At 40.7% G+C, this 25,212-nt stretch overlaps 1 protein-coding gene across 2 annotated transcripts; it reads right to left on the reverse strand.

Annotated features, from left to right (window-relative positions):
* Window positions 1-3,108: 3,108 nt before the first annotated feature.
* LOC129825117 (beta-taxilin-like) lies at window positions 3,109-25,105 on the reverse strand. Of its 2 annotated transcripts, none has more exons than XM_055884907.1 (10): window positions 24,955-25,105; window positions 23,410-23,751; window positions 22,546-22,637; window positions 21,720-21,890; window positions 9,870-10,064; window positions 7,456-7,575; window positions 7,073-7,147; window positions 4,963-5,055; window positions 4,650-4,745; window positions 3,109-4,436 (listed from the first exon to the last, which is right to left on the reverse strand). In XM_055884907.1, the coding sequence occupies exons 1-10, from the start codon at window positions 25,088-25,090 to the stop codon at window positions 3,468-3,470; spliced, it is 2,289 nt and encodes a 762-aa protein (XP_055740882.1). In that variant the 5' UTR covers window positions 25,091-25,105; the 3' UTR covers window positions 3,109-3,467. The 2 variants fall into 2 exon arrangements, with proteins under 2 accessions (XP_055740882.1, XP_055740880.1); XM_055884905.1 differs by lacking the exon at window positions 7,073-7,147 and adding an exon at window positions 7,186-7,260.
* Between the last annotated feature and the right edge of the window lie 107 nt (window positions 25,106-25,212).

Here is a 25,212-nt window from a genome sequence, read left to right on the forward strand (position 1 = left end):
CAGAACAGCGTCTCCTGGATAATCTGGCTTGCTGCAATTTTATTTTATTGGCTTTTTATTTTTTTTATCAGCCAAATGCCTGCAATTACCAGCTGAGGTAAACCCTGGACCATTTTCTCATCCGAGTTGTGTTTCAATCAAATTCAAAAGTTTGTGTGGTAAATATGTAGTGCACATAAAAAATACCTTTTGAGGTTAATTTCCCATGTACTGAATAAAAAATACAAGTTAAATGCATTTCCATCGCATTTTCAACTCTAAGCATACTGATGGTTTTGTCACAGAAAATCTTGCATAGCTATAGCGAATATGCCCACTCTGGTATTGGCACGCGCGCTCTAGCCAACAGCTTGTAGATACAGTGCAGGTATATTGTAGCCTACTACATGATGAGATTATTATGGACAAAAGTGCAAGATTATTTTTATTTGTCAAATAGCAGCCAAGCATCGATCATCATGTCACCAGAATAAATCCCTTGATATTTATTGAAAGGAGCATGAAATAAGTTATGATGAAATAAGTTATGATGACTTTCACAGGGTGGTGAAAGTACACAGTGATGAGGTTCATCACCCTGCACTTTCACCACCCTGTGAAGCTCATCATAACTTATTTCATCTGTAGCCTAATAAACTGCATGGTTTCCTATGATGGGGTGACATTATTTTATTTTATCCCCTTTTTCTCCCCAATTTTGCCATATCCAATTATGATCTTGTCTCATCTCTGCAATTCCCGAACGGGCTCAGGAGAGGCGAAGGTCGGGTCATGCATTCTTCTAAACATGACCCCACAATCCACGCTCCTTAACACCCGCCCGCTTAACCCTGAAGCCAGCCAACACAACACCATTCAACTGACAACCGAAGTCAACCTGCAGGCGCCCGGCCTGCCACAAGGAGTCGCTAGAGCGCGATGAGCCAAGTAAAGCCCCCCGGCCAAACCCTCCCCTAACCCGGACGACGCTGGGCCAATTGTGCGCCGCCCTATGGGACTCCCGGTTACGGACAGTTGTGACACAGCCTGGGTCTGTAGTGACGCTTCAAGCACTGCGATGCAGAAATCTGGTTATTGTCAAACAATTTTGAGGATGCTGGAATTATATTTTGGAGGAATGCGCGCATGCCTACAGGAGACTTCTGAAGTAGCCTAATCAGATTAAAACAGTGTGACTGGTTGTGTTTATGCCACATATTATGGTAATTCCTTTAAAAAAGTTAAATGATAAATATTTTGACTGTATTGAAGCGTTAGGTTCTAGGTGTCAAAGGAATAGCCGCTCAGATTGGAGAGGAGGCAGAGCATGTGTTAAGCTTTCCTGAATAACTGGGCCTGCGGGGAGTATGTGGTCACATTATTATAGGATGACTTGGGAGAGTGATGATCTGCAACAGACAGCGCATTCAGTATCAGAAGTAAAAATACAGCTAGACTGGAGTGCTACTGTGCCTTTCTAGACCTTATAAACTGTCGAGAGTAGACCCACAACTGATCCAAATCGAATGAAACATTGAAATCACAGGGCTTTTGCGCCGTTATTCAAATGACATTTTCACTGCAGAATTTTGTACTCATTATTCATTGCAATTATTCATTGCATTGTGGTGTTGTAGGCTAGTCTATGTAGGATAATTGTATTGTCCCTAAACACAATCAATAAGGGAGATTTTTGAGCTGTGTGTCTCATATCTTCACTGTTCTTTCATGTGCAATGATGCACCTGGCCTCTCTGCTGCCTATCAGCTATTTGTTCTTGAGATTCATATGAAAAATTGAGGCAGATTTGAATATTTTTTTGTGAGGTATGATTACTAGTTAGCCTATTGCAGGTCTGGACAAATGATCCATCTACTACTATTTTATTCGTAAATCTCACTCAGATATCATATTCAAAACTGCACATTTTTCTCTCTGCCCCATGGCAAAATTAGTAGAATTGCAGCAAACTTTCTTTAAAACAAACATTTTCTCTACGCCACATGTCAAAATATGTAGAATTAAATTAACTCTAAAACGTACATGTTTTCTCTCCGCTGTCAAGAGGGGGACTGCTAAAATGTTTTGCCCGCAACAACATTTAGTTTAGGGCCCTCAAAAGGCTGATTACATGATATACTGTATAAATCCACAGTAATGTGCATGGGATTACAAATGAGAGGGAAGTCAGTGTGGAGGTTTTGGTGAAATTGTGAATGGTTTCAAAGGCCTCATCTGGTGGTCACAACCATGAAGTAAAAGCCTTGAAGCTTTGTCATCCTCTTGGTGAAACTGTATTTACTTACGTCACGTGTATGTTTGCAGAGGCTATTTCAGGCGTCAGGATGACTTCCATAGGTTGGTGTAGATATGATCATAAAGTGGGGCATTGGATAGGACTCGAGTTTGTCCTACTTTTGTCAGTTTCTTTATTGAATGACAACTAGGTGCTTTTGTCCTGACGGAAGATATTGTATACAATTTTTGTGCAGTGTGCAATCTGCTGAACCAGTAATAGAATCCAGAACATAAACATGATATTCATAGTGATCAGTGGCAGGTCTAATTTGTTTTCCCTGGGGCACTCAACACTGATCTGTATTTATTAAAAACCCAGCGTCCTCTGCACTATTATTATCATGCACACATTAATGTCCTCCTCAACGGATAAGCAGATGGAGTTGCCATGGCGACTTGGTGCCTGTCATTCTAATGTTGTGTCCTTGGTGGAGGAGAGTTTGTGTAACTTCGTTATTTTCCCAGAACACAGACAGACCACGGCCTGGCCAAAACAACCCACTCTGGGGATAGAGACTGTGTGATACAGATTATATATATATTTTTAAATGTGCACTGTCTGCTTGGCTTTTTTGGTTGGGTTGCCATGGAAACTACTGTAAGGATCCATCCCTAAATTATTGTGAAAGAGTGTCTTCTGAGACGTTTGTGATGTCCAGTTAACAATTCATACAGAGAGAGAGAGACCAAATAAAGGGACATGTAAGCATTGTAGGGCATTTATCTAGCTACATTGCATCTTCCAATATTTGGTCATAATAGAGAATTAGTTTTTATTGTGTAAACCAGAGGGCCTATAAAAACATTCCAAAGAGCACCGACATGTTTACATCATTTTCAATCAGATATTTATTGAAGTTACATTATAGGGTTCAGATGGGAAAAAAAGACAGTGGCTTTTATGATGCTGTTTTGCAAACCACATTTGGCATTGAAAGGTTTTTAGGCTGCAATGTCCTGAATAACCTTGCTGCCCATTCTTTGGTTATGCCAGTGTATTTCTAAATGGTAGAAAACAGTAAATCTCTGTCTGTCGTCATCTGCTATACAACTTAAACATACTTCTACTGCACGCCATGACTTTAGATACACCAGTATATAGACAAACCAAGCTGGATTAGATATCTCAACCATAACACCAGGCACAGGGACTACAGCACTAACGATCACACAATGACACATTTATCGGTTCAGCTGGTCTTCCTTGCATTCTTCTTCTTTGGTGTCTGCTTCTTGGCAGTGGGCTCTGGCTGTTTTGGGGGCTCTGGCTGGACTGGTGCTTCTACTTGAGCTGGAACCTGTGCTGGTGCTTCTACCTGTGAGGGAGCCTGTACTGGTTCTTCTACCTGTGAGGGAGCAGGTACTGGTTCTTCTACCTGTGAGGGAGCCTGTGCTGGTGCTTCTACCTGTGAGGGAACCTGTGCTGGTGCTTCTACCTGTGAGAGAGCCTGTGCTAGTGCTTCTACCTGTGAGGGAGCCTGTGCTAGTGCCTCTACTTGAGCTGGAGCCTGTGCTGGTGCTTCTACCTGTGAGGGAGCCTGTGCTGGTGCTTCTACTGCTTCTACCTGTGAGGGAGCCTGTGCTGGTGCTTCTACCTGTGAGGGTGCCTGTGCTGGTGCTTCTACCTGTGAGGGAGCCTGTCCTGGTTCTTCTACCTGTGATGGAGCCTGTGCTGGTGCTATTATCTGTGAGGGAGCCTGTGCTGGTGCCTTTGCATGTGCTGGTTCCTCTGCCTTTGCTGGTGCCTCTACCTGTACTTGTGCTGGGGCCTGTGTTGGTTCAGAGATGTTCTGGGCCTCAGCCGGTTCTGTAGACTCTGGCTCTTCCTCGCTGTCAGAGTCATCGTCATCATTGTCTCCTGTTGACGGGGCCAGTAGAGAGGCGGCGAACTCCGCCAGCCTGTTCTGCTCAGCTCTCAGACGGGACATCTCCTCTGTCATCTCTGGCTCCTCAACTATGTCCATAAGGCTGTGGGCTGGTTCAGTGGCCTGCTCCTGTGTCTCGTCCTTGGGTGTCCCCTCGGGGACGTTAGGGGTTTGACGGATGCCTTTGATCTTGGAGTACAGGATCTTCCTCTCGTCCTGGAGTGCTCGGCAGAGCCTCTCCAGCTTGTCAATCTTCACAACGAACATCTCATATTCATTCTCCTTCAGAGTCCTCTGTGGGAAAAGAGAGTGGAACAGAGAGTCAAGGACACTGTTGTTCATGCAGTTAAACTGGTGGCCGTCATTGTAAATAAGAATTTGTTTTTAACTGACTTGCCTAGTTAAATAAAGGTTAAATACATTTTTACAAATTAAATTAAATAAACTTGTTGTAGCTCATTTGAATAAAGGCTGACTCTTTTTGATGTGTTTCAGATAAGTAGTTACCTCTTCAATCATCTCAGAGAGAGCCTTGTTTGTGCTCTCAAATCTGGTCTTCCAAACATTTGACTCTTTGTCTAGTTTCTTCATCTTCTTTGTCATCTATGAAGCAAAATGTTTGTTGGGTTAAAACGTATCTGAAAATAAATGTAACCTTCATAATGTTGAACATGTTTGATAGAAGCTTCTATCCCTCCAGAAAATAGTTGTTTTCTCATTTCAGGATTATGCTGACCTTATATCTCCTCCGAGCACTTGGCCCTAAAAATACACGGTATATTTTAAGGAACAATGATTTTATTTTAAGGATGCCAGATACCTTCTCCATTTCATTTTTGAAGCTGGCATACACATCGTTGCTCTTAGACAACGTAGTCTGGAACTCTTCAAACTTCTGGGAGTACAGAACAAGCTGCAGAGAAACAGAGAAATTGATTTCAGGAGATTGCATGTTGACTTCACATGTAGCAATAATATGCATCTATTCACCCCGGGAACAATCAGATCTATGATTTTAACATTATTTCACACCAGAAACAAATGTTCTAAACTTTAGAGGGAGATGAGAGAGAGAAAGAGCCAGGGGGGTTCAGCAAACATTTGGTCATTCATGAGGGGGCTGACAATTTTTTTCCTCTGTGTATATTTTCCCTGACAAATAAGCACTTCCAATAAGGCCACATATTGTTGGTATGTCTGTCCAGCTAGCGTTAACAGGCTAATCTCTGGAGGCCCTCAGGGGAAAGCAGTATTGCAGACACAGCCAGTCTCCAATATTCAAACATGTCTCTGCTAGCCACCCTGTTGAGATCAACTGTCTTTATTTGGAAGCTACTGGTTTGGCACAAAATCAAAACAAATGACTTGACACACTTTATAAAAGAGGAAAGGCTTTTGATTGAATATGTTTTGTATTTCAGAAAAGCTCACTTAATACAGATCAGTTTCTGTCTGAAGGCTGATTCGGCCATTTCTTTGTGTGATCTAAATCTATGTCTGTTACTGGACAGAGAAATTAAGTTTGACATTCCCCGTCAATTAGATTGGAAATGTGACATGGCTTGGTACAAATATGTAATGAATCATATGGGTACTGAAATGCAATATTGACTTAATTTATGTTTTCATATTACTTTGTCATTTGATTTAGTTGGGAGCCAGGCTAAGGTTTCTATTGAGAAAACCCAAGGCTTTACATAATGGTAAGGTTTCTCTGCAATTAATTATAACCATATGAACTGTCAGCGATAAATGCTTTTCCGCTGGATTCATAAATTATTTTTGTATGATTTATCATTTAACATAGTGTGTGTCAGCCCAACTAATTTCATTGTACAATTTGCTTGCACCCATACAATGATTGTACCACATCCAATAAACATAGCAATTGTAATTTTATCATAATTTTCAAATGGAATAATCAATGGTAGTGGAGTATGCATGCAATGTTCCAACAGAAAAACAGTGCTACATTGCATTGATGCAATCATCACTTTTATCGACTCCATGTCACATTACTTGCAAAGCAAGAGTTTTTTTGTTTGTATTCCCATGATGCAGTGGGTCATCCTGCTGGTTCAGGGAGAGGAAGTTGCTCTTGTCTTGCCTGCTGCTATCATGGGAATTATGACTGCTCTCTTTGCTGGCTTAACCGTGTACAACAAAAAAATGTGTACAGTAGCTCAGCTAACAGGTGTTCCTTCCTTTCATATTAAGTGCTATGTACATTAAGCCATATAGTTATAAGAGAGGGGAAATACGATTTGGGATTACTCTCAAATGAGGGGGTCACTTTGCCAATGTTTGGGGTGATATTGAAGGGCTTTAGATCCCAATGGACAAATACACAGAAATAGATTAGTTATCTTTTAAAAGCCCAGTGCGGTCGAAAATCTGTTTCCCTGTGTTTTGTATCATATTGTACAACAGCTGATGAAACTAACACTGTAAAAGTGTGAAAATATGTTATCAGCGTTATTTCCTAATAGTTGCTGGTTGAAAATACAATCTACACAGGACCTTCTAATCAGCAGGTTTTGCATAGGTGAAGTTTTGGCTTGCCTGGTGACATCACCACGTGGTTTAAGTTAATATAGACCAATAACAAAGAGAGTTCCAAAACTCTCCGCCAAAAACAGCTAGTTTTCAGATTACATATGCCTCCCACGCCCCACTCAGATCGCTCCCAAACAGTCTTAGCAAAATTCTTGCTTGAGATTTTACAATTTTAATTGAAAAGTTTTACAGTAAGGTGCTTAATTGTAACCGAGAAATGATTTGATATTGAGATAAAAATGTCTGCACTGGGCCTTTAAAACACATTGAGCAATCCAGAGGACATTAATGGGACTGTGCTTGCCTTTGGTAGGCTTGGACCTGAAAGAAATGGTTTGAATAAGAGTGCTTGACACCATATTGGATATATTCACCTGAGCCTGCATGACTGTCTCCTGCTCTCTCAGAAGTTTAGCTTGTAGTTTCCACTCAGCTGCGTGTACCAGTAACTGGTTAAAAACAAAACACACGCAAAGCACAAATGTACCTTTTTCTTCAACTGCAACTCTTGCTCCTTCAATGTGTAGCATTTCTTTGTTTTGTCAATTGCCTCCCTAAGCAGCTAACAACAGAGACAGTGAATGGTTACAATATTGATTTGTGTGAGCATCATATGCACAGTAAGACTTATTGGTTGTATACTTGAAAGTAAACCAGAATTAAAATGTAAGGCAAATGATTCTCAACTATATTGACATTGCTTTACAGTACTTTGTGGGTAAGGTCAGTAAAAGTTGGTTAAAGTATAGTAACTCACGTATTCCTTCTCTCTCTTGTGCTTCTCATCAGCCTCCTGCAGCTGTGCGTTGGCTTGCTCCAGTTTGGCATCAGACAGTTTCTGCTGCATGTCGTGGTGCTTGAAGATCTTCTCCAAGCTCTGAGTGATAGACAAGGTGAGATTAGACACTTTGGTTTGAGAAGGGCCTCTGACATTCTGTACAGGTTATGACTCCATCAATTAGGATACATTTAACACTTTTTATCTAGCTAAAACCACCACCGCTAACCTATGTCTGTCTATGAGAAATGGTCATAAACATGTGCCTTGATAAGTAATTAAGACCATTGTTGTTTGCCTACAGCATTTCATTGGAAAGTTCAGACACTTTTTATGATGCCTGTGAGAACAGACAAAATAGTGGGTGGAGAACCAATTAAAACCTGGGACTTACTGAATTACTATTTCACATTTATCGGGGGGGGAGGGGGGGGGGGGGGGGGTGCAAAAGCCTCATTAAATGGTTTAAAGTATTGTCTTTATCGGGATTTTTATTATTATTATCATCAGGGCACACATTCTGATGAGAATACTGACCCAAGATTAGTTCAATTGGGGAAAATAATTGTTTCTATACATATTGTTTATTTTGCGCGTAAGACTAATCTATTTTCTTTACTATGGGAAATAGCCATATGCATAAACAGTGTGGCATAATCCACAAGTTTTCTGCCGAAAAGAGCAGAGTTAATTTATGTCCATCAGCATTTAGCCAACTATCAAAGGTCAACTTGTATCCATTTTATGTCATAATTGCTTGTTCATCATTGCAATGTGTATATCTAATCACATAAGACACTTTAGATGTTATTTGGATATCAAATAATCATGTCTTTCTGACACTTAAGTGTGGTGTCAGGAAAACAACCTCTCACTCAACGTCAACAAAACAAAGGAGATGATCGTGGACTTCAGGAAATAGCAGAGGGAGCAGCCCCCTATCCACATCGAAGGGACAGCAGTGGAGAAGGTGGAAAGTTCCTGAGCATACACATCACAGACAAACTGAAATGGTCCACCCACACAGACAGTGTGGTGAAGATGGCGCCAGAGCGCCTCTTCAACCTCAAAAGGCTGAAGAAATTTGTCCTCCATGACACCTACAGCACCTGATGTCACAGGAAGGTCAAAAACATCAACAAGGACAACAACCACCCGAGCCATTGCCTGTTCACACCGCTATCATCCAGAAGGATAGGTCAGTACAGGTGCATCAAAGCTGGGACTGAGAGATTGAAAAACAGCAATCGCTAACTCAGAGAGGCTGCTGCCTGCATTGAGACCCAGTCACTGGACACTTTAATAAATGGATCACTAGTCACTTTAAACAATTCCACTTTAAATAATGCCACTTTAATAATGTTTACATATCTTACATTACTCATATCACATGTATTTTATACCATCTATTGCACTTTTGCAGTATTGCACTTTGCCACTCGGCCATCGCTCATCTATATACTATATGTACATATTCTCATTCACCCCTTTAGATTTGTGTGTATTAGGTAGTTGTTGGGGAATTGTTAGATTACTTGTTAGATATCACTGCACCATTGGAACTAGAAGCACAAGCATTTCGCTACACTTGTATTAACATCTGCTAAGCATGTGTATGTAACCAATACAATTTGATTTGAAGTGTTTATACTGACTACAACCAGCAGATGGCACTCAAGACAAATTATTAGAAACTCCACAAGTAAAAAAACAAACAAATAAGAAATTGAAATCTTGTTATGTTTTACCACACCAGCTGCAGCTGTGTGTGGGCAGCAGAAGTGGTGCAACAGCCTCAGTGGCAACCAACTGCATGACAGATCCTGTTTTTCCTGCGTCACTTTAGGCTTGTCATTTTCCTGGTGTATTGTTGTGTGATTACATATGACATGCTATAGTGTTATTCAATGAGCACCCTTTGCTGGCTATATCTCTGACTGTTGATGTGCGTAGGGAGCAATAATACCTCTAAGTGTCTCTGAGTGTCTTTATTCAAAGATCTGACTCAATTCTTTTGTCACAGCATGACATGACGTACAAGTGTCTATTTCCTGTATAGACTTTTGTTCCTTTTGGGGACATATGAATTATGATCAATAACAGCTTTGGTTATCAAATGTCTCCATGACTAGAGCCTGCATGCATGGTCTTAGTAGGCCAGGGATTTTGTTTAACCTTTATTTAACTAGGCAAGACAGTTAAGAACAAATTCTTATTTACATTGACGGCCTAGGAACAGTGGGTTAACTGCCTTGTGTGCTCAGGGATTCGATCCAGCAACCTTTTGGTTACTGGCCCAACACTCTAACCACTAGGCTACCTGCCACCCCAATGAGGGTGTACAGACATACAGACATATAACAGTGAGGTTAAGGTTATGTATTCCTGTGTACCTCCTCTCTCTGCTCGTACTGGCTGATGATGTGTTTGAGTTTGTCTGCCAGGTTGGCATTCTCCAAACACAGCTTGTTGTTGCGGTTACTGTGCTGCTCGATCTGAGCCTGGATGTCTGTCAGTGTGCTCTGGAAGTGAGTGGTGATCTCCCTGCGCTTCTCCTCGTCCTCACGACAACGAGCTAGGGTCTCCTCCTGAGAGATTAAGGGAGGTAGAGAGGGACAAGGAAGGGAGAGAGAAGGCGGGAGAGGGGGGGAGAGAGCGGGAGAGAGAGAGACATTCAGAAGCAGGGAGAGAGAGAGACATCTGGCATTTCGGGCAAATGCCAGATGGACTGGTCCATTTCTATCCCAGTGGGCCTGTCTAACTTGTTGTTGTTTTTGCTTAAAATGATAATTATCTGGCTAATAATGGCGGCCTCAAGGAAAATAATGGGCCAGTTTGGGTGCCTCAGGCAAAAGAATGGGCTGGTGTGTTAGAAATGCCATGGCCAATTTTTGGTCCCATACTGCGCATAGTATAGAGCACATACATGCTTACAGAAAAACCACCCAAAGAATTCCTTTAATACAAATTGAGGGTACGTCATGTTTAGGGTAACTTAGACCATATTGCTAATGATAATGGATCAGGAGCTATTGCTCCCACAGACATCCTGTTTGACTGTTTAGGCTTGTATTTCTGTTTTGCCTACTATTTTTCCTTATCTCTCCTTTTTTTCTTCATTAGCCACCCTAATTAATCAAGTCTGCAAACTTAAATGTAAAGGTCTGAGGGGGTAAATGGTTATTTATTTATTTCTCAATACCTTAAAACTTCTAGGGCTATGCGTCCCGTCAGCGGGACACCTGTCGACAGCTTCCGGTGAAATTGGAGGGCGCGCAATTCAAATAAATAATCATAAAAATTATGGATATTAAACATCTAGGTACATACAAGTGTCTTATATCAGTTAAAAGCTTAAATTATTGCTAATCTAACCGCATTGTCCGATTTACAATAAGCTTTACAGAGAAAGCATGCCATGCCATTGTTTGTGGACGGTGTCCCACATCAAAATATGTTTCAACCAGCACAGGCTTCGTAAAATCACAAATAGCGATTAAATATTCACTTCTATTCAATATTAATCCTTCTTTATATCCGAAAAAGTCAGTTTAGTTGGCACCATCAATTTGAGTAATCCACTCATTCATCATGCAGAGAAAGGAATCAAACAAGTCAAACTATGTTTTTATTTAATCCTCAGGTACCCTAAAATGTAATTAAACTATAATATTTCATACGGAAAGAGGTATGTTCAATAAAAAAGCAAAATTAGCAAGTGACCGTCCTCTTCATCGCTCGCCACCAGACTGATTTCCAACTCTGACTCCCAGTACCAAAACTCTAAATTCTTCCTCGTTTGGGAAGAAACAAGCCTGAAACCTTGAACAAAGACTGTTGACATCTAGTGGAAGCCATAAGAATTGCAATCTGGGAGCTGGAATTGCATAGGACTCATAGCTTTCCATTGAAAGAGCATGGGCTCTCTTTGGATTATCTCCTACCATATCATGTTATAGTCTCATACATTATTTTAACATTTCTACAAACTTTAGAGGGTTTTCTATCCAATGGTACCAATTATATGCACATCCTGGCTTCTGGGCCTGAGTAACAGGTAGTTTACTTTGGGCATGTCAGTCAGACAGGAAGTGGAGAAAAATAGATCCTAGCCTGAAGAAGTTTTAAGACCAAAAAAATATGTTGCTTAAGAGACTTCATAGGTATGCTGCAATACTGTAAAGGCATCAGCATGCTTCAATTCGGCTGGTGCCTAGCCAAACTCGGCTAGCCAAACCGAACAAGTGTGCTTGCATACTCCCTTAAAAAACCCTCGCTTGAAAAATAAGAAAAAAGCGGCAATAGTACTGTTTGTCCATTTTGAGACGCCATAGCCAGTATATGCTTCCTGAAAATAGTTTGAATTAATCTAACATAACTCAAGAAATATGTCATTAATCTTCGCGTTTGGTGCAGTATCTTTCAATGAAAAAATGTGCATGAAAACAAGTCATCTCTCATTGAATGATAACAAAGACTTTATTGAGGAATCCCTACTGTTGACCAATCACCGACGAAGGGGCGTAGACTTCGGTTCCAAACTTCGGCTTGCCTCCAGAAAAATGTTGTGTGCCACCAAAACCCGCTTTTTTTCACATCCATGGGCTTATTAACATTAAAGAAAACAATTACATTATTAATAAAACATTATTTTTGTTTTAACAATGGCAACGCTAGCTATTCTATATTGGAATTTGAAAGGCCTAAACTGTCCTATTAAACATTCCAGTTTTCTTGAAATCCTAGCAAGAAATCTGGTTGATACAGCAATAAAACACACTTGATCCAAAAGGACGTACATAGAATAGAGAACCATATGTGCAAACTGACTTCTTTTTCATAAGCACCAAACATAACTAAAGGTGTAATCATTATGATACATAAGAAACTAAAAATTACCATCTTGGTTAAAGGCAGAGACCCATTTTCACTTTACTTAAAGGTGTCCATAATGGATAGAAAATTGTGTACGCTGGATAGAAATTATTAATGTGTACGCTCCAAATTCATATGATCCTATGATTTTTGATTCTCTGAACAGCATATTGTTAGAATTAACTTAATTTCATCTGGTTATTGGGACAGACAATAATGCCATTCTGGACATGTGGGACAATTTTAATAAGACCAAATACAATCCATATGCAACCAAGGCTCTCCAGCATATACTCTCTGATTAGAATCTCATTGATGTCTGGTGAGCACATCATTTTAAAACAAAAGAGTACAAGTCAGAGGGGTTGGGTTAAATGCGAATGACACATTTCAGTTGTACGACTGACTAGGCGTCCTTTCCTTTTTCCTTTCCTTTCTACTCAAACATGCATAAATCATTCTCACAAATCGATTTCATACTATTATCTGCAACTGTATTTTCTTTAATTAAGAAAATGGACATTAGACATATGCGCTTGTCTGACCACCACGCTTACTACTGCCAAATTTCTGAATCTCCTAAAAGAGCCACAAGATGGTGTTTCAACATTTCAGTACTACAAAATCCTACATTCTGTGATCAATTTGAAATTGAACAAAATTCATAACGATCTATAAAAATTCAGTTGATGACCCCTGGATTCTATGGGATGCCACCAAAGGTTTTATTAAAAAGAATGCAACCGCATTTGTATCTGGGTTAAATAAATCACAATTAAAGGAAATATATTTGCAAATGTTGTTAACTGTGTTAGAACGTTTTCAACAAACACTCTTTTCAGACCAGGTAGCTATTACGCTTTCCAAAGTCAAGACAAAACTTAATTTATTGATACGATAGACAGCAGAATTTGCCATCCATCAAGTAAGACTCAACCATTACTTCCATGGTAATCATCCCAGTCGTTTACTGGCCAACAAGCTATGCAGTCATGATCAATTAGCTGATATAGCAACTATTGCATCTAAAGCAGGGGAATTATGATCAGAACTCAGATTAATCCATCACAGATATTCCCGCTTCTATAAAGAACTGTACACCCGATTTTAAATCCACACCAAGGAAGACTAAGTCATTTATAAAATAATTAAGAACTCCTCTTCTCTCATCAGAGGAAACCACCTAACTGGGACCACAAATCTCTCTCAATGAACTCAAAGGGGCATTGGATATCATTAATACAGGCTAATCACCTGGATGGCACAGTATTCCTCCTGAGGTCTATTTAAAATGTTGTAATCAATTAGGTCCACTATTGCTAGAAATTATTTATACAGCCATTCACAAAGGTTCATTTGGGAGAGATGTGTATACAGGACTAATTTAGCTTTTATTAAAAAAAGGTCAGGATGCCACCCAGTGTTCTCACTATTGCTCCCTTTCTTTGATAAACACATATATTAAACAGTTTTCTAAAATGTTGTTGTCCCATCTCGAGACTTACCTATCCAAATTGTCTCAAAGCGAGTTTGTTAAGTGTTTATCCTCAGATAACCTCGTCGTCTATTATATCTTAGATGCTTCATCAGAAACAACAGCTCCTTGGGCTGTATTATCTCTCGATGCAGAAGAAGTTTTAATACTCTAGTATGGTCATATCTCTGGTCTGTCTTGGAACATATGGGAATTGGCTCCAATTTCATTCATATGTTTGAAATACTATATGCCAATCCCTCATCCATAGTTATAACAGACAATATCTGTTCTGCTTCGTTCAGAATCACTAGAAGCAGCAGACAAGGCGATCCAATTTTGCCTCTGCTATTCTTATTATCCATGGAACCCCTGGCACAGGCAATTTGTCTATCAACAGAAATAACACAAATTTCCTTAAAATCTGATCACTTTATCTCATTATACGCTGATAATATTTTACTTTATCCAGCCAATGTATCTCAATTGTTCCAAAGCAAATTGAAACTCATGGATAAATTCAGCTTAATCTCAAGCTATAAAATGTCTCTACCCAAATCATCCCTACTACCTCTCAAGACTCCAATGGACTCCATCTCTACTTATGGAATACCAATTGTTTCCCATTTTAAATATTTGGGAAAATATAAATTTCCTTCCTTAGATAAAACCAATACCAGAACTTTAACAGAATGCTCAAATCAATTCAATCCAACCTCAGTAGATGGAATCCCAGTTTCTTTAACTGACAGAATATCAAGGCTGAATTTCTGTAGTTCAATGCTTCCCATGGCTTCTCCTTCTGGCTATTGGGATAAAATTCACAGTGCTGTTTCAAAATGTATATGGGAAGGTAAATGGTCTCGGATACAATTAACACATTTACAAAGAGGGAAATACGTAGGAGGACTACCCGTACCAAACTGTAAATTGTATTTCCAGGTAATAGCATTTCGCCCCATCTGCAAAATTGGAGAAAAAAAATGTAACTGGAATCAAAATGGCATGCCCATTCTCTAATATGTTACAATAATGCCTTGCGATCTGGAGGGTGGCCTTTTGCATCCCCCCAATGGTCCAAATGTGGAATCCGTAACCTTACCGATATCATGGACGGTAATGGTTTGAGATGATTCTAAGATTTGAAAGACACACACATTACCAGGCAACTGCTTTTTTTCTATATTTACAACTATGGAGTCCCTTGGAAACCCAACTACCATCCAATGATGGGATTTATATATAAAGTATCTGGGCTCCCGAAAGGACTGATCTCTATAATATGTATTATTATGTATTATTATTATTCTGAGCTAGCCATTAAAAAACCATAGTGCACAAATCTCATTGAATCTCAACCACCTTTTAACTGGAACAGAATATGGAAAAATATGAACTTGGCATCCCGTAATCTGAACCATCAATTTATACATTTTAAGTTTGTTCACAGACTGTATTTAACACCAAGGAAACATTTTACGATTAAATTGGCACCAACTCCCTATCTGTTTCACTGTGTCCCCTAAATCAGGTAGGCACATTCCTTCATATGATGTGGGAGTGCCCTGCAGTTGAATGCTTCTGGGGCAAAGTTACAGAATTAATTTCGAAGTGCATGAATTGAAATATTCAATGCTTTGCTTCTATTACGTTACTTAACGATGGTAGCCCCTTTAACTTCTCAATCAATCAAAGAAGATTACTGCTGGCAGACAGCACTCACTCTCTCCCATTTAACCAGTGGATACAGTTACTATTAGATGTTATAACATCAGAATTATCACCAGCGAAAATGAATGGTGCTAGTCAAGGAACAATTGAGGCCTGGACAAATTTACTTGACTCTGTAAAGGACAATATAATGCGTTGGGGTTTTATATGTAGATGTTTCTTTGATTGTATTTTGGTACCTGTAAACCCCACTCGATAAAAAATAAACGAAATAAAAAATGTGTCACAAAAAACATTCAGTTGCTGGGGTCAGGATTGTGAAATGCCAGTTTCCAGACTTAGCTTACTGAGAAGCGAACCAAGCATTGCCAGAGTTTCTATCTTAAGACATGGCTGTTTATTTGACTGTGTTTACAAATGACACAGGCATAAGCTCCAACATGGGAAATGTACTGTAACGCAATTACACCCACCGATAAGTGCACAAATACAGAGCTCTTACAACTAAAGGAGCAAAGCACATTAATGCCAAGCCTCCTCAGACTCTATCTTACATAATGAGCTACCAGATGACAAGACATGATCTTCCACTTTCAACAGCTGTCACATTCCAATTCAGATGAGCACATTTTGATTTACTTTTGTTAGCATGTAGGATTCTTGTTCAGATTTTCGTATATTGTTTGTTTGATTGATTTAGGATGTATAAAGAGCTGGCTATTTACACAAATCTGCATATTAATCGATTATACCCAACAGTCAAATGATCATCCTAACTCTGCTCTAACCCTGATTTCCTCTATATCTTGAAATGTGAAGATGCTAGAAGGAGCAGAAAGAGATGGGTCAAGGCATTAGAGCCTCTTTCTCTCGACTTTGATTTATAGTCGAAGAGCAGATGCCACAAAAGCCCAATGAAACCATCCCTCTTGTCAGACAGCCACGTCACCGGTGCCCTGTGTCTGAGGGGTCTCCTCTCTGAGTGGGAATCACGCACGCACGCACGCACGCACGCACGCACGCACGCACGCACGCACGCACACACACACACACACACACACACACACAGTGCCTTGTGGCGGTGAGAGACGAGAGAGGGAGAGCGACATGGAGTCCAATTACCTCCCGAGGGGAGCAGAACAGGAGATTCAATACGTCCCAGAGATTGTGTAAGGGTTGCACAATAGATAGGACACTGATTCAGTAAAAAGGGACTATTTGTTTACAGATCATTGAGCATTATGCCATTGACTTATAGGGTGATTTATGATTCATTAACAAATCAAATGGCCAAACTGTGTACATAATTATTGGCTGTGAATCAAAGGATAAGTGAACAGCGGTTTCTATTATGTTGATTAAGGCATAAACTTGATCAATACCTAGAGTTTAGCTGAAGAGGTTTCACCTTTTGAGAGGAAGAACAGCAGTGGCAATGTGTCAACTCACAATAGAAAGCTTTCATTGTGCTAAACCTGTGACCTTTGCTAAAATTAGGTAGTGCCATTGGTCATGCTCTTTCTTTGAAATGTTACACACGAGCCACATATAATGGGATGACTAAACATACCGTATGTCAATCTATTATTTATAGATGTAACAGGACACTCACCCATGTAAGGCCTAATTGAGCTATGACCCCCTCACATTGAGATCCCTCTGACTCAGGGTAGAGAGTCAAGGCGTTTTGGAAGTGGCGCCTTTAAGCATCGACTTTTCGAATGACAATACCAGTAGAATGTATTTTTTAAGCACATTTCTACAGTGGGGTAAAGACATTTGAATTCAATCACTTTTTGACAGCATCCCTTATAATTTGAATGAAACCTTCCATACGTATTTGCCCATGCCAAACCATTCAAGAGATAAAGCTGCTCAAAGTTCACCTATTTTGCATATCCCACCATACAATGAGACATCCATGTCTTCCTCATTGGAAAATAGATTGATTGAAAAAACTATTTTTTTTACTATACATTTCATATTTTTACCTTTAACGTCAATTTTTGTAATTTTTTATTGGAAACTCCGATTTTTCATATTTACAGATGTTGTAGCTTAGACCCTATTTCACATAATCTGAGGTTTTTGTGTTGTGTCTGCCATCGGTTGAAACACAACATGCTTTTGAATACAGGGTAGCTGATAAATGTACTAAAATTGGAATAAATTCGAAATTACAACTTTCAAATGGTACCACAAAGATGGGTGGATGTCTACACATCAGATAATGTAGCCTTGAATGCAAATATGTGTTGTTTAAAATTATACTGTTAATCCTACATAGGAAACCTATTGAAATCATAGAAATATAGATTTAAGTTGAAATTGGACGTTGGGTGGACTGGTGGCTATCTTTGTGGTTGTAATTAGAAGTTACAATTTCAATTCAATTTCAATGGTGTACCAGCTAAATTACAGTGGTCTGAAGGGATATATCCATTCTATTAATTATATTTCTATGAATGAAATGACACCCAAGAGCATGTTGTGTCTCAACCGATGGCGGGCACAACACAAAAACCTCAGATGACGTAAAGTATGGTCAAAGCAACAACATATATGATTAGAACAATTTTATTTTTAAAGAAATTATAAAATAGTTTGACAACCCTGTTTGTAAGTGTTTAAGTGATATCAAACTCAACCATTTATCTTTTCCAGTGATGAAGACACGGATGTCTCATGGTATGGTGGGGTATGCAAAATGGGTCAACTTTGAACACCTTTATCTCCTGAATGTTTTTCCATTCAGGTCCAAAAAGTCACTTTCTGACCTCTTCTTCCATTGGCAAACATGTCCGAAAAGTTTTGTTTAAATCAAAAGGGATGCTGTCAAAAAGTAATTGAATTCAAATGGATTTATCCAACGAGCATAGTTGACAGGCATTGACAGTAACATTTTCTCTCTCCTGCATTTGATGTCTTATTTCCCTCATCAAGTCTATTTGAGTTTCAATACTCACAGCTACCACCAGCAAGACATTAATAGAAACTTGATGGGTAATGGGCTTTTTCCATTAATGCACCAGTGTGTCGCCAGTGATTATGTTAATGTGAGCTCTAGTGTTATTTTTTGGGAACTGTGTTTCCATATAGCTAGGGCTGTAACGACTGCGCTGAGAGTCGGGAAGCAAGTTCAGGGAGTGAGTGTTTTAATAAATAAACGTAACATCATACAAAACAAGAAAACACAAACAACGCAGACATGACACAGAAACAGAAACAATGACGCCTGGGGTGTCACATCTGCTCCTGCCACACCCCCTAGTGGTCATCCGGTGTCTGCTTGACCTGCAGCCATTCCCCCAGTACACTCTCTCTCTCTCCCCCCTCCCTTTCTGTTTGTGTGGTTGGAGATAGGTGTGCTGGAGTCAGAGCAGATCCCTACCAGCTGCAACTCGTTCCATTATCGAGACCTCTACAAATACTGAGTTCTGCCACTTCCACTCTGCCAGATCGTAATCTATGCTCAGTCAGTTTATGCTTCTAGCCATTATTATTATTCAAGATCCTGTTACCCTGCTGTACCTGCTTCCCTGCTTGACGCTGTTTATCCTCTCACTGCAGTTTTGCCGCCCTGATTCTGTCTCCTGTTCCACATCTCACCACCCTGCTACTCTGTTCTGGACTCAACTCACCATCACTCCCTTGGATTCCCCTCCGGACCTGTTTACCCTGTCCCAGCCTAGCTCACTCCAAACTCAGCCTCCACATCTGGTTTCCCACAACTCATCCGAACTTCCCTGGATCTGCACTTCATCTCTCCCTGTTACAATAAATATATTGGTTCATTCATCCCTGTTTTCTGGTCTGAGTCTGCTCTTGGGTTCCTCTGTGCTGCTCCGCTTAACATGGGGAAGGAACCAAAGGGAGTGACATATATAGGGAAGGTAATCGGGGAAGTGATGGAGTCCAGGTGAGTCTGATGACACGCAGGTGCGCGTAACGATGGTGACAGGTGTGTGCCGTAATGAGCAGCCTGGTGACCTAGAGGCCAGAGAGGGAGCACATGTGACAAGGGTTGACACTAGGGAGTTTTGAAGAGCAGATTTAACAACCTCTGCATCATCAGGACAGTTATTTGTGAGAAGGTGTTAACTGTGACATTCAACAATCTTGGGTTGGCTGAGGTGGAGCTGTAGCAGAGTGGGTGTGTGCAGTTAAAATTAACAAAAGAAACACACATTAATTTCCACAAGGCTGTGGGGTGAGACAGGGATGCAGCATGAGCCCCACCATCTTCAACTTATATATCAACGAATTGGCGAGGGCACTAGAACAGTTTGCAGCACCCGGCCTCACCCTGCTAGAATCTGAAGTCAAATGTCTACTGTTTGCTGATCTGGTACTTCTGTCCCCAACCAGGGAGGACCTACAGGAGCACCTAGATCTTCTGCACAAATTCTGTCAGACCTGGGCCCTGACAGTAAATCTCAGCAAGACAAAAATAATAGTGTTCCAAAAAAGGTCAACTTGCCAGGAACACAAATTCAATCTAGACACTGTTGCCCAAGAGCACATAAACAATATCTACCTCGCCATAAACATCAGCACCACAGGTAACTTCCACAAAGCTGTGAACGATTTGAGAGACTAGACAAGAAGGGCCTTCTACGCCATCAAAAGGAACATAAAATTCAACATCAAAATCCAGGAAAGAGCTGTTAAATTCTACAACCACCTAAAAGGAAGCGATTTTTACACCTTTCATAACAAAGCCATCCCCTACAGAGAGATTAACCTAGAGAAGAGCTCCCTAAGCAAGCTGTTCCTGGGGCTCTATTCACAAACAGACCTCACAGAGCCCCAGGATAGCAACAATAACACAACTAGACATAACCTAATCATGAGAAAACAGAAAGATAATTACTTGACACATTGGAAAGAATTTACCAAAAAACTGAGCAAACTGGAATGCTATTTGGCTCTAAGCAGAGTACACAGTGGCAGAATACATGACCACAGTGACTGAAAGCTTTGACTTAAGGAAAGCTTTGACTATGTACAGACTTAGTGAGCATAGCCTTTCTATTGAGAGGCCGCTGTAGGCAGACATGGCTCTCAAGAGAAGACAGGCTATGTGCACACTGTCCACAACATGAGGTGAAAACTGAGCTGCACTTCCTAACCTCCTGCCAAATATATGACCATATTAGAGACACATATTTCCCTAAGATTACACAGACCCACAAAGAATTTGAAAACCAATTAAATTTTTACATTTAACAGTGTGCCATCACAGCAGCAAGATTTGTGACCTGTTGCCACAAGAAAAGGGCAACCTGTCATGGATCCCTCCGGAACTTTCATTACGCACACCTGGCCCCTATTCCCAGTGATTAGTAATTATATAAGTGTGTCCTTGGTTTACCAGTGTCCTGTCGATTATTGTTATTATGTCCGTTGGTGCTGTGAGTACCTGTGCTGTGTGTTTTGGCTTTCGTGCCATTGTGGATTGCGCAGAAGATAACGGGTCTCGTCCCATGTGTTAATCATTGTGCGCTTGTGTTATTTATTTGAGGTACTCCTCACTCTTTTGTTTGGGTTTCTACCCTGTGTTTTGTGTACTTGTTTGTTTGGTCTTCGTCCTCGTGCCTTTACATGGCACGCCGTAATTTGGGTGTAATAAAAAACCTTATTACGCATTCCTGCGCATTCCAATGTGACACAACCCATATTTATATTTATTTATTTTCCCCTTTGTATTTTAACTATTTGCACAACTATTTGCACATAGTTACCTTGTTATAATATGACTTTTGAAATGTCTCTATTACTTTGAAACTTTTGTGAGTGTAATGTTTACTGTTAATTTTTTATTGTTTATTTCACTTTTGTTTATTATCTATTTCACTTGATTTGGCAACGTAAACCTGTTTCCCTTTCGAATAAAGCACTTTGAATTAAATTAAATTGAATTGTGGTACGTAATCTTGCTTGAGACCTGATTCATGCTTTCTTTCAGAGCTAATGCCTATAGGGTTTAGCTCAATGTTCTAACATAGTCTTACGTCATGTGGATAACCTGGGTCCAAAACCTAGTTGGTCTTATGAACACCCACCCCGAAGGTGTTGAACCCATAATGTTGAGTAGATAAGTGTAAAGTGGAGTTAGACTGGGCTGTGAGAACCCACCTCAAGGGTCTTGAGCCCATTATGTTGATTAGATTAGTGTAGTGTTAATTGAAGCTGAGCTGAGCAGTGAGCAGTGATCACAAACCTTGAGGGTCTTGTTGTGCCTCTGGAGCTCCCTGCAGAGCCCCTCCAGTTTGCTGCGGGCCAGGATGGCTCTGCTGTGCTCGCACTGGAGCTGGTCCCTCTCCTTCCCCACATGGCCCTGCTTCTTCTGCAGGAACCTCAGCTGCTTCTGTTCCCCCCGACGCTCCTCCAGCTGTGGACCATGCAGACAGATGTGCTATATACATTACACTGGATCACAGCCTCTGCCCTCTGTACAGACTTGGGCTCTTTAAGCTGCTTTTGGCTAACAACCGACTAGGTGACTAAAAGCAGAAGAAATGCCCGAAGAGGATTTGGTATGGCTGGGTGGGTGGGTGGATATGGATGAGTATATATTTGTTAAATCTCGACACCCAACATCTATTTATACGTTCTGTTTCCTTTCCTGGTGATACTATGAACTGTATATTAGGATGGCCTAAGGAACTATCCATTTATCAAACATGAAATTGACTGCGAGAGCCAATGTCTTTGATAATATTATTCATAATGCATAGTGTTGTTGATATCTCTGTGGAGGAATTAGAGAGCCATGTTATAGCTAGCTGTATCACATGGCATATGACCTTGTGTTCGGATTCGCTTTTGCTGCCGGAGGTCAAAGAATATTTAGGTCATCACGGTATGAGGCTGAACCCCTTCCAAGATCTCACCAGGCACTCTCTGTTTTCCCCGTTGATTCATTTGTGTGTTTTTATTTGTTTCCTTTTAACTTTCCCTGGTCTGTTTTTATTGCCGCTGGTTACTGCTGTGCTGAAGGACTCTACTCTCTGGTGTGCTGATAGAGGGGAGAAGAGAACACTCACCAGTTCGGCATACTTCTTGAGGAGAGCATCCAATTTCTCCTGTGGTGTGTGCAGCTTGTTCAAACTTTGCATTAGTAGCGTGCCCTCCTTTCCTGTGTGGATAGAGATAAATCATGTAATGTTTGTTTCCAGTAGGACTGATATTAAAAAAAGAAGGATGGAAGAAGCCCACCATGGATCATTCTATACATTTCTTCAAAAATAAATAATCTTCTGAAGCCATTTCCTCAGCATGAAAGCCATTGCTTCTTGACGACTATGGCTTTGGAAAAGCAAATCAAATCAAATTGCTGAAAATGTGCAAGGAAGATGTTTATAATCCTCCATTGCTGGCCCGGTTTCATGTTGTGGCAAAGAAACCAACTGTCTGCTATTGGTTAGAAAATACATGTTTGTGTTGCTTCTGCCCAGGACTTGTGTAACCTGTCCTCAAAACATAATCTGACCATGGGGCACAACCTTGCTGTCATGTTAAGATACAGTAACAGCATGACTCTGCTATTTAGTCTACTCTTCCCTGTGTGAAAATGTGATGATGAATGGGATTAAGTGTAAACTGACATGCACTTTGTCTTAGATTGGAAGGGAAAGTTGTTAAATTGTGACTAGAATATTTCCTCTGGACTATCTCATCAGCACACTGCTCTGTCTTTGCCCTCACAGCAACTGCTGTCAAACAACAGATTACAGCACAGCTGTGTCGAAAAACAAAGCCATTCTCCTGCTGAATGCAAGGCTAAGTGAAGACTTGACTGTATGTTTTCAATATAAATCACTGTGGATGTTGTCTTTAAAAGCAAAACTGCACAATACAAATAATGCATGAGAGAAACAAAACAAAACAGTGACACTTAAACCACTCACCTAAGGCTTTCAGCAACTTCTTTGTGTCCTTGTCCGTGCTGGCATCCTTGGTGGCTGTGACTTCATCACCTTCCTCTCTGCTGGCCTCCTCGTCCACCTCCTCCGTTTCCAGGACGATGCACTGTTTCTCTATCAGGCTGGCTGCGGAGCCATAGGTGTTGATGATCTCCTCCAGCTGACGACCAAACTCCTCCATGGGGTCCATGTGCTGGGCCTCCTGGGCCTGCGGTGGAGGGACCTGGGTCTCTGTGGTGACTGGGGACTGTGGTGGAGTCACCCTGGTCTGGGCTGGAATGACCTCTGCAGCAGACTGGACATTGGTCTCCATTTTCACAGATGTGGCTGAGAGGAGACAGAGATGTTAGATACTTGTACCCATGTGGCAGATACAGAGAAACAGTGTAAAACAAACAAACTGAAAAGTATACTAATCAATGGTACCTGTGTACCACCTGCCACCTACATCTATAACAAAATTTCCAAACTGCAATACATTTTTGTTAGACTAAAAGGTCAAAAATATTTGAAAGAAATCTCATATATTTAAATGTCTAATGTTTAATCTGATGTTCAAGCTCCTGTTCATCCTCATACTAGTTAGTGTATTACTTCCTAGCAAAGTAACTTTCAGTCTAATGTATGTGGTACAAATCACTAGGGGTGGTGAAAAATAGCACAAAACCCAGTAGCCTGTCAGGAGTCAGGACACAATACCACTGTGAGGATTTAAATCTGCCCTGTCACAAATAGACATCAGACCCAGCAGACTCCCTTCCCACTTCTCCATTTCATTTCATATGGAATGAACTTAAAGTATCCAGAGGTTGTTTATCCCCCAGCTCTATTGCAACATGATTGCCCCCTGCTTATCAGGATAAAATTATCCCTAGTCCCCCTCTGCAGCCCTCCTCCCCCTCCCTGCTTCCAGCGGGCAGGCACATGGCACCTGTTATGAGGCTTCACTCTATTTTAGGAGCCTCTAAATATGGTCAAGCTATTTCGTATTCTAGACACGTATCTACTGATGTCAATGACGGTGCTTTTACGTAGAAGTGAGAAAAACAGAGTTGACATTTTGTTCTGAATGTCTGCATTCATTCTTTGTTAGCTGTTATAACACCTGATGAGATTACACATATTTTCTAAACGACCACCGTGTGTTTCAGTTGATTATTTGGAACAGCTAATCACCTCCTCCGATAATGTTGAATTAAGAACGCACATCAAAAAACACTTGTCATTAGTGTTTGAATAATTTAGTGTGACTTCAGGCCAAATCAACTAGGCAGAAAACTGCCCCACCAACTCAATACACCACCATGGTACAGAACATTTATCTTTACACATGTCGCACTAGCACAACACATTTGTCACTATGGCTTGACAGTAACGCCAAGAAACTTTGTCACCACATATCATGAAGCAGGTTTTTTTTTTCTCTAAACAGTCCAGGAACACTTAGCACTAAGACCAAAAGAAACTCAAACTTAACATGTCATTTCTGTACCTGAAAAGTATGTAAAATAGTATGGGACAGCCACTTACCAGGTCCAGCGGGGAGAGAGAAGTGAAATGGGTCCAACAGGACTCTGGTGACTGAGACAACAACTGTGACAGGCAAGCCCCTTAAAATAACTTCCTGCAAGTCAACTCGGCTCACACCAAGAGGATGTTGGCCCATCGAGGGGTGGAGGGTACAATAATAGCATTTCTGATCAGGCTTTCCAGGAGGGCAACGCCGAGGCCCACCCTTGACTGTCCTTTCTGGAATCTCCAGGGGCTGTTTTTAAATAAAGGTTTGGT

This window comes from Salvelinus fontinalis, chromosome 27, assembly GCF_029448725.1.
Source record: "Salvelinus fontinalis isolate EN_2023a chromosome 27, ASM2944872v1, whole genome shotgun sequence".
Classification (NCBI taxonomy): Eukaryota; Metazoa; Chordata; class Actinopteri; order Salmoniformes; family Salmonidae; genus Salvelinus; species Salvelinus fontinalis.

What these genes read in the sequence shown, in the direction of transcription:
- LOC129825117 (XM_055884907.1), bottom strand. Translation starts at nt 25,090, where the DNA reads ATGGGCCAACATCCTCTTGGTGTGAGCCGAGTTGACTTGCAGGAAGTT. An exon ending in GGCACAACAAGACCCTCAAG is followed by an intron (nt 10,065 to 21,719) that starts GTTTGTGATCAC and finishes TTAATCTCTCAG; the next exon opens with GAGGAGACCCTAGCTCGTTG. An exon ending in TCTCTGAGATGATTGAAGAG is followed by an intron (nt 4,437 to 4,649) that starts GTAACTACTTAT and finishes CTTTTCCCACAG; the next exon opens with AGGACTCTGAAGGAGAATGA.